This window comes from Ceratotherium simum, chromosome 13, assembly GCF_057802395.1.
Source record: "Ceratotherium simum simum isolate JZ-2026a chromosome 13, ASM5780239v1, whole genome shotgun sequence".
NCBI lineage: Eukaryota > Metazoa > Chordata > Mammalia > Perissodactyla > Rhinocerotidae > Ceratotherium > Ceratotherium simum.
The window spans coordinates 66,211,282-66,225,235 of NC_141912.1; the positions used below are offsets into that span (position 1 = coordinate 66,211,282).

The 13,954-nt window shown below is 37.6% G+C and overlaps 1 protein-coding gene across 1 annotated transcript in view; it reads left to right on the forward strand.

Moving 5' to 3' along the window:
- The window catches only part of KCNQ5 (potassium voltage-gated channel subfamily Q member 5), a 463,497-nt gene that overhangs the window by 332,185 nt on the left and 117,358 nt on the right, over nt 1-13,954 (forward strand). Inside the window, exon 3 of the mRNA XM_087438809.1 lies at nt 13,250-13,376. Within this exon, the coding sequence (XP_087294935.1) occupies nt 13,250-13,376 (127 nt within the window). The remainder of the gene's footprint in view (nt 1-13,249; nt 13,377-13,954) is intronic.

Here is a 13,954-nt window from a genome sequence, read left to right on the forward strand (position 1 = left end):
CTATGTATACTTTACCCAGTTTCCCCAAATGGTAATATTTTGCAATACTATAGTATAATGTCAAATAATATTGATACAATCCACAGATTTTATTCATAGTCCCTTTGTTTTGTTTGCACACACTTGTATGTGAATATTTAGTTCTATACAGTTTTATCAAATGTGGAGTTTCATGTATCTATCACAACAGTCAAGACACCAAACAGTTCCATCACCACAAGAATCTCTCCAGCTGCCCTTAATGACCATACCCACCTGCTCCCTCACACCCACCAGCCCCTCTCCCATAATCCCCAACTTCTAGCAACCACTAATCTGTTCTGCATTTCTAAAATTTTTTTCATTTCAAAAATGTCATTTAAATAGAATAACATGGTATGTAATCTTTTTTAAACTCAGCATCATTCCCTAGAGATTGTTGTGTGTATCAACAGTTCATTGATTTTTATTGTTGAGTAGTATTCCATGTATGGATATACCACTGTGAATTGTTTAACCATTCACATGGTGAGGGCTATTTTCAGTCTTTGGTCATTGAGAATAGATCCACTATGAACATACATGTACAGGTTTTCATATAAACATAAGTTTTCATTTCTCTGGCATGAATGCCCAAGAGTACAATTGCTGAACCATAGCAACTACATGTTTAGTTTTATAAGAAACCACCAAACTGTTTTCCAGAGGGGCTGTATCATTTTACATTCCCAACAGCAATGTATATGTAATCCAGTTTCTCTGCATCCTCCCCAGCATTTTGTGTTGTCACTGTTTTTTATTTTAGCCATTCTGATAGGTGTCTAGTGGTATCGCATTGTGATTTTAGTTTGTGTTTCCCATATGGCTAATGACGTTGAACATCTTTTCATGTGCTTTCTTGCCGTCCATATATTCTCTTCAGTGAGGTATCTGTTCATGTCTTTTGCTCATTTTCTAATTGAACTGTTTGTTTTTTTTACTATTGAGTTTTGAGAATTTTTATATATTCTAGATACTAGTCCTTTGTCAGATATGTGGTTTGCAAATGTTTTCTCCAAGTATATAGTTTGTCTTTTCCTCCTTTCTACTTTTGATAAAGTCCAATTTGTCAGTTTTTCCTTTTATTACTTGTGTTTTTGGTGTCACGTATAGGAACTCTTTGCTTAGCTCAAATCTCCAAAATTCTCTCCTATGTCTTTTACTAAAAGTTTTATAGTTTTAACATTTAGGTACATAATACACTTTTAATCAATTTTTGTAAAAGGTGTGAGGTATAGATTGAGGTTCATTGTTTTGCCCGTGGATGTCCAATTGCTAGCATCACTTGTTGAAAAGGCTATTTCTTGGTGCCGGTCAAGATGGCACCATAGGAAGATGTTGAACTCACCTCCTCTCATGAACACAACAAATCCACAATTACATATGGAATAACTTCCTCTGAAAAAGGCCTGAAAACTGAACAAACAGCTTCTACAACAAAGGATAAAAGGGCAGCCATGGGATGGGTAGGAGAGGCAGAAATACGGTCTCGCAAAAAAAAAAAAAAAAACGCACAAATCCACCACAGATGCAGAAATCCACAAACAGGAGTCCAAAAAATACAGAATTTTCCCTTAGGAGTGAGGGGTTGGTGCTCCACAGCAGGAGCCCCCAACCCTTAGACCCTGCACAGGAGCGCCGAGCCCACAGAACACCTGGCTTTGAAAACCAGTGGAGATTATGGCCAGAAAAATCATAGACTGTAGGGAGTGGAGAACCCACTCTCAGGCAGCTTATGTGCAGACTCACTGGCCCAAGACCCAGTACAATATCTCCAGATTGAAAAGCGCCTAGGCCATATGTGAAGGAGACACTTACTAATTTTAAAGCATCTGCCAGAGGGGCAGGAAACTATTGGGACTCTCTCTGGGATCAGAGACACTGATGAGCACCATTTTTGCAATCTCATTCTACATTGCTAATGCTTGTGTATGTGGGCACCATTTTGGAGCCCTCCCTCTAACGTACTAGAGCCAGTGGGAGTACCCCCTGAGAGCCCTGCCCATCCCTGCACATCAGCTGTGACCACAGCAAGTGGGCATGCACAGCCCACAGAGGGGATGCTCCTTGAGCACCTAGCTTTAGTGGCCAGAGAGGATCACATTTTGGGGCCCCATGAGACATCTCCTACACAAAGCTGCTCCTTAAAGACTGGGAGAAGTAGTTGATTTGCCTAATACAAAAAAAACAAAACAAAACAAAACACAGAAAGTCAGGAAAAATGAGGAGACAAAGGAATATGTCCAAAACAAAAGAACAAGTCAAAACATCAGAAAAGGACACTAATGAAATGGAGATAAGCAATCTACCTGATAGAGAATGCAAAGTAGTGGTCATAAAGATGCTCACCAAACTTGAGAGAAGAATGGATGAGCACAGTGAAGGAGTCAACAAAGAGATAGAAAATATAAGAAAGTTCCAAATAGAAGTTACAGAGCTGAAGAATGTAATAACTGAACTGAAAAAAATACTCCAGACGGATTCAACAGCAGACTGGATGAAGCTGAAATCTGATCAGTGAGATGGAAAACAAAGCAATATAACATATCCAGACAGAGCAGCGAAAAGGAAAAGGAATTTTAAAGAATGAAGATAAGTTCAGGGACCTATGAAACAAAGTCAAGCAGAATAACATTCACATTATAGGGGTTCCAGAGGGAGAAGAGAGAGAGGAAGGGCCAGAAAACTTATTTGGAGAAACAATGGCTGAAAATTTCCCTAATCTGGGCAAGAAAACAGACATACAGTCCAAGAAGCCCAGAGAGTTCCAAATAAAATGAATCTAAAGAGACCCACACCAAGACGTATTATAATTAAAATGGTAAAAGTTAAAGATAAAGAGAGAATATTAAAAGCAGCAAGAAAAAAACAATTTATTACATACCAGAAAACCCCATAAGTCTATCAGCAGATTTTTCAGCAGAAGCTTTGCAAGCCAGAAGAGAGTGGCACAATATATTCAAAGTGCTGAAAGAAAAAACTTCTGGTGAATTCCAAGAATTCTCTACCCAGCAAGGTTATCATTCAGATTGAAGGAGAGATTAACTGTTTTCCAGATAAGCAAAAGCTAAAGGAGTTCATCACCACTAAAATGGCCTTACAAGAAATGTTAAAGTTACTTCTCTAAGCTGAAAAGAACTGGCACTAATTAATAACAAGAAAACATACAAAAGTAAAAATCTCACATTTTTAGGTAAATATATAGCAAAAGTATTGGATCAATCATTTATAAAGCAAATTTGAAGGTTAAAAGACAAAAACAGTAAAATTAACTAAAATCATAATAATTAGTTAAGGCATGCATAAAAAGATGTAAAATGTGACATCAAAAATAAAAAATGTTGGAGGGAGTAGAAAAAATGTAAAGTTTTGTAATGTGTTCAAATTGCAGTTGCTATCAACTTAAAACAGATATACATAGGAAGTTATATGTGAACCTCATGGTAACCAAAAATCAAAAACTTACAGTAAATATTTGAAAGAAAATGAGAAAGGAATCTAAACAGAACACTAAAGAAAGTCATCAAATCACAAGGGAAGAGAGAAAGAGAAGAAAGGAACAGAGAGGAACTACAAAAGCAGCCAGAAAACAATTAACAAAATGACAATAAGTATATACCTATCAATAATTACTTTAAATGTAAATGGACTAAATTTGCCAATCAAAAAACACAGAGTAGCTGAATGGATAAAAAAACAAGACCCATCTATATGCTGCCTGCAAGAGACTCACTTCAGATATAAGGACACAAACAGACTGAAAGTGAATGGATGGAGAAAGATATTCCACCTTGGAATGGAACATGGAAAACAAAAAGCAAGTTGATGGAGCAAATGGAAACAAAAAGAAAGTTGATGTAGATATACTCAGAGTGGACAAAATAGACTTTAAAACAAGGACTGTAATAAAAGACAGAAAGGCATTACATAATGATAAAGGGATAAATCCAGCACGAAGACATAACATTTATAAATATATATGCACCCAACGTAGGAGCATCAAGATATATGAAGCAAATATTAACAGATCTAAAGAAATTGACAGCAATACAATAATAGTAGGGACTTTAACATCCCACTTACATCAATGAGTAGATTATCCAGATAGAAAATTAACAAGGAAGCATTGGCCTTAAACAGTACATTAAACCAGATGGACTTAACAGATATATACAGAACATTCCATCCAAAAGCAACAGAATACACATTTTTTTTCTCAAGTGTACATGGAACTTTCTCCAGGATAGAAACAAATCTCAATAAATTTAAGATTGAAATCACATCAAGCATCTTCTTTGACCACAATGTTATGAAACTAGAAATCAACTACAAGAAGAAAACTGGAAAAAAACACAAAAATGTGTCCATTAAACAACAAGCTAACAACCAATTTGTTGTTTACTGAACAACCAGTGAGTCATCAAAGAAATCAGAAAATACATAGAGAGGAAAAGAGAAATACAACATACCAAAATCTTTGGGATGCAGCAAAAGCAGTTCTAAGAGGGAAGTTCATAGCAATACAGGCCTGCCTCAAGAGGCAAGAAAAATCCCAAATAAACAATCTAGCTTTTCATCTAAAGAAACTAGAAAAAGAACAGCTGACGCTCGAAGTCAGTAGAAGGAAGGAAATAGTAAAGATCAGAGCAAAAATAAATGAAATAGAGAAAAAAAAATAGAAAAGATAAATGAAACTAAAGAGCTGGTTCTTTGAAAAGATAAACAAAATAGACAAATGTTTAGCTAGACCAACCAAGAAAAAGGGATAGAGGGCTCTAATAAACAAAATCAGAAATGAAATAGAAGTTACAACTGATATCACAGAAATACAGAGAATCATAAGAGACCACCCAAAACAATTATCTGCCAACAAATTGGACAGCCTAGAAGAAACAGACAAATTCCTAGAAACATACAATCTTCCAAGACTGCATCATGAAGAAATAGAAATCTAAATAGACTAATTACCAGTAAGTAAGGAGATTGAATCAGTAATGAAAAACCTCCCAACAAACCAAAGTCCAGGACCAGCTTCCACTGGTGAATTCTACCAAATATTCAAAGAAGATTTAATACCTATCCTTCTCAAACTCTTCCAAAAAATTGAAGAGGAGAACATGCTTTCATTCTCATTTTTATGAGGCCGGTGTTACCCTGATACCAAAATCAGACAAGGACAGCACAAAAAAAAGAAAATTATAGGCCAGTATCATTGATGAACATAGGATGCAAAAATCCTCAAAAAAATATTAGCAAACCAAATTCAACAATACACCATGATCAAGTGAGATTTATTCCAAGAATGCAAGGATGGTTCAACATGTGCAAATCAATCAACATGATGCACCACATTAACAAAATGAAGGATAAAAATCACATGATAATCTCAATAGATGGAGAAAAAGCATTTGACAAAATTCAACATTGATTTATGACAAAAATTCTCAACAAAGTGGATATAGAAGGAAAGTACCTAAACATAAAAAAGGCCATATATGACAAACACACAACTAACATCATATTCAATGGTGAAAAGCTGAAAATTTTTCTTCTAAGATCAAAAAAAAGATAAGGATGCCCACTCTTGCCACATAGATTCAACATAGTATTGGAAGTCCTAGCCACAGCAATTAGGCAAGAAAAAGACATAAAAGGCATCAAAATTAGAAAGGAAGAAGTAGATCTGCCACTATTTGCAGATGACATGATACTATGTATAGAAAACCCAAAAGACTCCACCAAAAAACTATTAGAACTAATAAAAGAATTCAGTAAAGTATCAGGATACAAAATCAATTTACAGAAATCTGTAGCATTTCTATACACTAATAACAAGCTATCAGAAACAGAAACTAAGGGGGCCTGCCCAGTGGTGCAGTCGTTAAGTTTGTGCGTTCTGCTTTGGCAGCCCAGGGTTCGCTGGTTCGGATCCTGGGCGTGGACCTACTCACCATTCATCAAGCCATGCTGAGGTGGAGACCCACGTAGAAGAACTAGAAGGACCTACAACTAGAATATACAACTATGTATTGGAGGCTTTGGGGAGGGAAAAAAACAGAAATTAAGAAAATAATCCTATTTACAATTGCATCAAAAAGAATAAAATACTAGGAAAAAATTTAACCAAGGAGGTGAAAGACCTACACAGTGAATAGTATAAGACATTGATGAAAGAAACTGAAGAAGACACAAATAAATACAAATATATTCTGTGTTCATGGACTGGAAGAATTAATGGTGTTAAAATGTCTGTACTACCCAAAGCAATCTACAGATTCAATGCAATCCCTATCAAAATACCAATGGCATTTTTCACAGAGATAGAACAAATAATTCTAAAATTTGTAAGTAACTACAAAAGACCCCAAATAGCCAAAGCAATCTTGAGAAAGAACAAAGGTGGAGACATCACAGTCCCTGATTTCAAACTATGCTACAAAGCTACAGTAATCAAAACTGTATGGTATTGGCATCAAAGCAGACACACAGATCAATGGAAAGAATTGAGAGCCTAGAATTAAACTCACACATATATGGACAATTAATTTATGACAAAGGAGCCAAGAACATACAATGCAGAAAGTAAATCTCTTCAATTAAATGGGTTTGGGAAAATTGGCCAGCCACATGCAAAAGAATGAAACTAGACCACTATCTTACATCATACACAAAAATTAATTCAAAATGGATTAAAGGCTTGAATGTAAGATCTGAAACCATAAAATTCCTAGAAGGAAACATAGGCAGCACACTCTTTGACATTGATCTTCATGATATTTTTGTGGATCTGACTCCAAAGGTGAGGGAAACAAAAGCAAAAATAAACAAATGGGATTACATCAAACTAAAAAGCTTCTGCACAGCACAGGAAACCATCAACAAAATGAAAAGGCAACCTACCAACTGGGAAAAATATTTGCAAATAATCTATCTGATAAGGGTTTACTATCCAAAATATATAAAGAATTCATACAACTTGACGACAGAAAAACAAACAATCCAGTTAAAAAATGAGCAGAGGATTTGAATAGACATTTTTCCAAAGAAATCATAGAGATATGGCCAATTGGTGTATGAAAAGATGTTTAACATCACTAATTATTAGGGAAAGGCAAATCAAAACCACAAGGAGATATCACCACAATAAGAATGGCTATTATAAAAAGACAAGAAATAGCAAATGTTGGTGAGGATGTGGAGAAAAAGGAAAACTGTACACTGTTGGTGGGAACGTAAATTGGTGCAGCCATGATGGAAAACACTATGGAGATTCCTCAAAGAATTAAGAATAGAAATACCATATGATCCAGCTATTCCACTACTGGATATTTGTTGAAAGACTATAAAAACACTAAATCGAAAAGATATAAGCACCCCTATGCTCTTTGCAGCAATATTTATGATAGCCAAGATATGGAAACAACTTAAGTGCCCATCAATGGATGAATGAATAAAGAATATGTGGTATATATACAATGGAATACTAGTCAGCCATAAAAAAAGAATGAAATATTGCCATTTGTGACAATATGCATGGACCTTGAGGGCATTATGCTAAATAAAATAAGTCAGATGCAGAAAGACTAATAGCATATGTTTTTACTCATATGTGGAACCTAGAAAAAACAAAACAAACAAACAAACAAAACAAAACAAAAGGTCATAGATAAGGAGAACAGGTTGTGGTTACCAGAGTGGAGGGGATTGAGTGGTGGGCAAAATGTGTGAGGGATCAGCTGTGTGGTGATGGATGGAGACTGGGGTTGCCGTGCTGATCACTTCGTAGTGTACATAGATGTCAAGTTATTATTTTGTTTGCACCTGAAACTTAGACAATGTGATACGCCAATTTTACCTAAAAAAAACAAGGCTATTTCTTTCTCCATTGAATTGCTCTTGTACTTTTATCAAAAAATGAATTGAGCATATTTGTCTGGGTATATTTTTAATTTCTCTGTTCTGTTCCACTGTTCTCTATGTGTCTGTCCCTCTGCCAATACCACACAGTCTTGATTACTGGAGCTATATAGTAGGCCTGAATACCAGAGAAAGCGATTCCTCCCACTTTATTCTTCTTTTCTGGGATTGTTTTAGCTATTCTATGGCCTGTGCCATGCCATATAAATTTTTTTTTTTTCACGAGGAAGATCAGCCCTGAGATAACATCCAAGCCAATCCTCCTCTTTTTGCTGAGAAAGACTGGCCCTGAGCTAACATCCCTGCCAATCCTCTTCTTTTTGCTGAGAAAGACTGGCCCTGAGCTAAGATCTATTGCCAATCCTCATCCTTTTTTTTCCCTTTTTCTACCCTAAGCCCCAGTAGATAGTTGTATGTCATAGTTGCACATCCTTCTAGTTGCTGTATGTGGGATGCTGACTCAGCGTGGCCGGACAAGCAGTGCCTCAGTGCACACCTGGGATCTGAACCCAGGCGGCCAGTAGCGGAGCATGCGCACTTAACTGCTAAGCCATGGGGCTGGCCCGTTTTCCATATAAATTTTAGAATAAGTTTGTTTATGTCTACAAAAACAGCTTGCTGAGATTTTGATAGGACTTTCATTGAACCTATAGGTCAGTTTGAGAAGAGCTGACATCTTTATTATGTTGGGTCTTCCTGTCCATGACCATGGCTTTATTTAAGTCTTCTCTGATTTCTTCCATCAACGTTATGTAATTTTCAGCATGCACATCCTGTACGTGTTTTGTTAAGTGCATAGCTAAACATTCCGTTTTCTTTAAAGTGGTTATGTGTAATATTGTGCTTTTAATTTTGGTTTCCACATCCCCATCATTGGTGTACAGAAATGTGATTGATTTTTGCATGTTGATCTTCTATCTTGCAACCTTACTGAACTCACTTATTAGTTACACGAGTTTTTTTTGTAGATTCCTTGCAATTTTCTCTGTAGACAATCATGTCATCTGCAAATAGAGACTGTTTTGTCTGCCTTTCCAATTCGTATGCCTTTTATTTCTGTTACTTGCCCTAGTGCAGCGACTCTATTATTCAACTATGTTGAATAAGTGATGAAAATAACATCTTGCCTTGTTCTTGATTTTAGGGGAAAACATGCAGTCTTTCACCATTAAGTATGCCATTTTTTAGTGCCATAAAGTCGATTCCGACTCCTAGCAACCCTGTGCACAGCAGAGCGGAACGCTGCCTGGTCTTTTTGCTTCATCCTCTCACCCTCCAGTGCTAAATAACATAACACTCTGCTGCTATTCACAGGGTTTCATGGCCAATTTTTTAGAAGTGGGGGCTGGGACCTTCTTCCTGGTCTGTCTTAGTCTGGAAGCTCCACTGACACCTGTCCACCATGGGGGACCCTGCTGGTGTTTGAAGTACCAGTGGCATAGCTTTCAGCATCACAGTAAGACACAGCAGCCACAGTATGACAACTGACAGATGGGTTGATGTGGTTCCCTGACCTGGAAATGGACCTGGGCACAGCAGTGAGAGTGCCAAATCTTAGCCACTAGCTCACCAAGTATGACGTTAGCTCTAGGTTTTTTGTAAATGCTATTTATTAAATTGAGATGATAAACCTCTATTCCTAACTTCCTGAAAGTTTTTATCATGAATGGGAAAACTGGGTATCCACATGCATAAGAATGAAATTGGACTCATTTCATACCATTTACAAAAAATCAACCCAAAATGGATTAAAGACTTAAACATAAGACCTGAAACTGTAAAACTACTAGAAGAAAGCATAGGGAAAGAACTTCTTGATGTTGGTCTGGACAATATTTTTTGGATATGACCCCCAAAGCACAGACAACAAAAGCAAACATTGGACAGGTGAGATTGCATCAAACTAAAAGGTTTCTGCATAGTAAAGGAAACCACCAACAGAATGAAGAGACAACCTATGGAACAAGTTAATATCCAGATATATAAGAAACTTCTGTAAGTCAATGGCAAAAAAACAAATAACCCAATTAAAAAGTGGGCAAAAGACCTGCACAGACATTTCTCAAAAGAAGATATACAAGTGGCCAACAGGTATATGAAAAAGTGCTCAACATCATTAATAATCAGGTAAATGCAGATCAAAACCATAATGAGATATCATCTCATACCTATTAGAATGGCTATTATCAAAAAGACAAGAGATAACAAATGCTGGTGAGGATATGGAGAAAATAGATATATGTTGGTGCACCGTTGGTGGGAATGTAAATTGGTGCGGTGACTATGGGAAACAGTATGGAGGTTCCTCAAAAAATTAAAAATAGAACTACCATATGATCCAGCAATCCCACTTCTGGGCATACATCCAGAGGAAGTAAAGTCAGGAGCTCAAAGAGATACCTGTGCTCCCATGTTCATTGCAGCATTATTCAAAATAGCCAAGATATGGAAACAACCATCGATGGACAAACGGATGAAGAAAAGGAATATTATTCAGTCTTAAAAAAAGAAGGAAATCCTGTTATTTGCATTAACATGGATAAACTTGGAGGGCGTTATGCTAAGTGAAATAAGTTAGACATTTAAAGACAAACACCGCATGATCTCACATACGTGGAATCTAAAATAGTCCAACTCATAAAAGCAGAGAGTAGGTTGGTGGTTACCAGGGGCTGAGGGGTGGGGGTGGAAATGGGGAGACGTTGGTGAAAGGGCACAAACTCCCAGTTATGCAGGATTAATAACTTCTGCAGATCTAATATACGGCGTGGTAACTGTAGTTAATAATCATGTAGCATATACTAGAAATTTGCTAAGATAGTAGATCTTAAGTGTTCTCATCACCAAAAAAATGTTAACTATGTGAGGTGATGGATTAATTAGCTTGATTGTGGTAATCATTTCACAGTTATAACTATATCAAAACATCACATTGTATACCTTAAATATATACAATTTTTATTTGTCAATTGTATCTCAACAAAGCTGGGAAAAGAAAGAGAGAAAGTGGTCTCTCGCAGTTCCACTGCCCCCACCAGCTCTAAGGTCTGCCAGACTGCGGTTCTTTTCTCTTTCTCTGGCTCAGTAGCATTGTGTTCCTTTAAATGGAAGTAAGATGGAAATTTTAGGAACCAAGAGACAGACTCTGGTCAAAGTGGCTCTCACACTTGTGTCTCCGTCACCTAAGCCCAAGTCCTTGAGCGAGAACGTCCCCACAGCCTGCAGCTCCACAGCCCACCACTGAGCTCTTGTTTCTCACTGCTCCTCACTCAGGGAGGGAGCTTTTTGAGGTTATTTTCCACAGTCTAAAACCCAGCCCTCACAGAGAATTCTAAGCAATGATCTAGTAAGGGAGGAGATTTGTGACGCTGTGGTGAAACCCAATTACAACTTCCTCTTGCTTTATTTGGAAATGAAGGAATTTTTTTTTCCTAATCTCTTTGGGAAAAACAAAAAAAAAGGCAGCAATCAATATTCCTGAACAAGGGGCCCTGAGTAAAGATTTTGTAGATGTAATTTATCCTGCCTCAGTGTAATTCTGAAATTGTGTAGTGAAAACCTACCTTCCTTTAGAGTAACGGCCATACATCCATTGGTGTCATCTGTTTCCATGGAAAAGAAAAATCGTTCTATGGTCGTGCCTGGGAGCTCAGGCCACATTTGGGATTTTCTTGGGTATCCCTTGTAATATGACCTCTCACCAGTGGAGTGCCAAACTTCCTAGTACAAGGAGGAGTTAGGGGAAGGGATAGAAAGTGGACCTGCCATTAGACCTGGATTGACCCCAGGCCCAGCTCTGTGGGCCTCTCGGGCCTCAGCGTGCCTTCTGTATGTGGAGAGATGTGCTAGGTTAGAAACAGATCTAGAGCTGAGGTGCCTTAATGGATGAACAGGCTCAGCCACCTAGATACATACTCAAAACCAAACCAAAACAAAACAAACTCTCATGTCTTTAATGAGTGTGTGTCAACCATAGTTTGGTTATCTGTGCATAAAGTCATCTTGGTGATTTATCCCACAGGTAGTTTTAAGTCACTGTCAGTAAGCAGTGATGATATTAGAGATTTATTTCCCATCATGAGAAATGTTTGTGGATTACTTAGGGCAAAATAACAGAAGGATAGAATGATATGTCTCTACTAGGCATTTCAAAAGTGCAACACGCCGTCACATGCTCTAACTAAAGAAACAAACATTTGCCTGAAACTTGCAACAAAATGCCATTTTTCTAATTTTGGTAACAGTTTTTGTCTTGGGAGGTGGGGTGGGAGAATGGGGAGTGGATTAGGACCTTTATTTTCTATGCTCTATATTCCTGTGATGTTTGAATGTTTTAATAAAAAAGACCTTGTATCACTTTCATAATTAAGCAATCATAAAAAATCATTTCATAAATACAGTATTGTTCTCCATTAGAAATACGTAGTCAACCCTTGCTTAAAAACAAGAAAGGGAATTAGTTTTTGAAGGAAAACGAATTTCAATAAAGTCAGTGCCTGTCCCTGTAAAGGGACGACGAGGTGACTCAGCCGAGCTCGCTCTGAGACGCTTTCTGCTCACAAGTCCCGTTTGGTTTCTTGCTCCCTGACCCACTGCTTAATAAGCCACTTTAGTTGGCTTTTTCCCAAGGTCCACTCACAACTCTTTCCAAATAGTCTCAAAATCACTTTCCTGGAGCAGGTGTTATTTTCCAGGCAGCTCTCACCAAAGGGCAGCATAATAATTAAAGAGCTTCTGATCCAGAGTCTCATTTCCCGCAAAGGGTATATGTGCCACACACGGTAATGCTTTTGAAACTTGCTGTTTTACAAGGAGATTTTGACACCGTAACAAAAGAACTCAGTAGACTTCTAAATATTTACTGCTTTTTCTCTGAGAACAACTGTTAGGGGTTAGGGATTATGTCACTCCTTGAAGCAAAATGAAGCTTTGTTTTCTGTAAAACTGTAAAGCTGTATTTTCAGGGTCCGCTCTTTCATTTCAGATATTTCACATGTTACCATGTAGCTAAAAGTCAGTTACACTATATATTCCAGACAAGGCAGACCCGTAATTCAGCCTGCACATTTAGTATTAAAACTGACTCCTAAATTTGCAAAGTGTTAGAGACTCGAGAAGGAACAACCTTCCATGACAGGAAATGCAGACAATGTGAGACTCAGATGTTCTCCACGTTTAGTTTGATTTGGAGGAGATGTTAACTTTGGACATTAACAACTACGTGTTTTAGACAAGTACCTAAATGTCCACAGAGCTTCTTGCTGTGGTTTGCTCCAAAACGCCTCTCTCTAACGTGTCTTATTTGGTATTTTAGGAGTTTGTGATGATTGTCGTCTTTGGTTTGGAGTTCATCATTCGAATCTGGTCTGCAGGTTGCTGTTGTCGGTATAGAGGATGGCAAGGAAGATTGAGATTTGCCCGAAAGCCCTTCTGTGTTATAGGTGAATATCGAAATCCTTGATGCTGGATTCATGACACTGCATCCCTTTTTCTTCTATCTCCTGCATTGCAGCATTGAATTAACATTAAAAGGTAACATTCATGGACTATTTGCCACAGGCCAGGCACTCCTGTGTTTTCAAAGTGTTGACTTATTTAATCCTCACCCCAACACTGTGAGGTAGGTATTTTTATTATCTCCATTTACAGATGAAGAAACCGAAGCAAAGAGAGGTGAGTTTAAGTTGGGAAAAGTCATTCAGGTGGTGAGTGGTGGAGCTGGGATTTGAGTCAGATGGTCCGGCTCTAGAAAACCCACTTGTGTGAATTAAGTTATAGGGAAATATGTGGTTCTCCAGGGTTGCGCTGAATTAGGGAAGCCTTGATTTCAGTAAGTATAAAAACTCCCTTTTGCTCTACAATATGCGCAATACCCCTTTTATGCTCTTGATCATCTGGAATAGATTGCAGTGTATTAGACCTGGTAACGCATATCAGTTAGCAAGCCTCAAGAATGGCTACAAGCGTGGTTAACTTTATGCATTGGTAACTTCAGACCTGATAAAGTGTTTTCCACTCT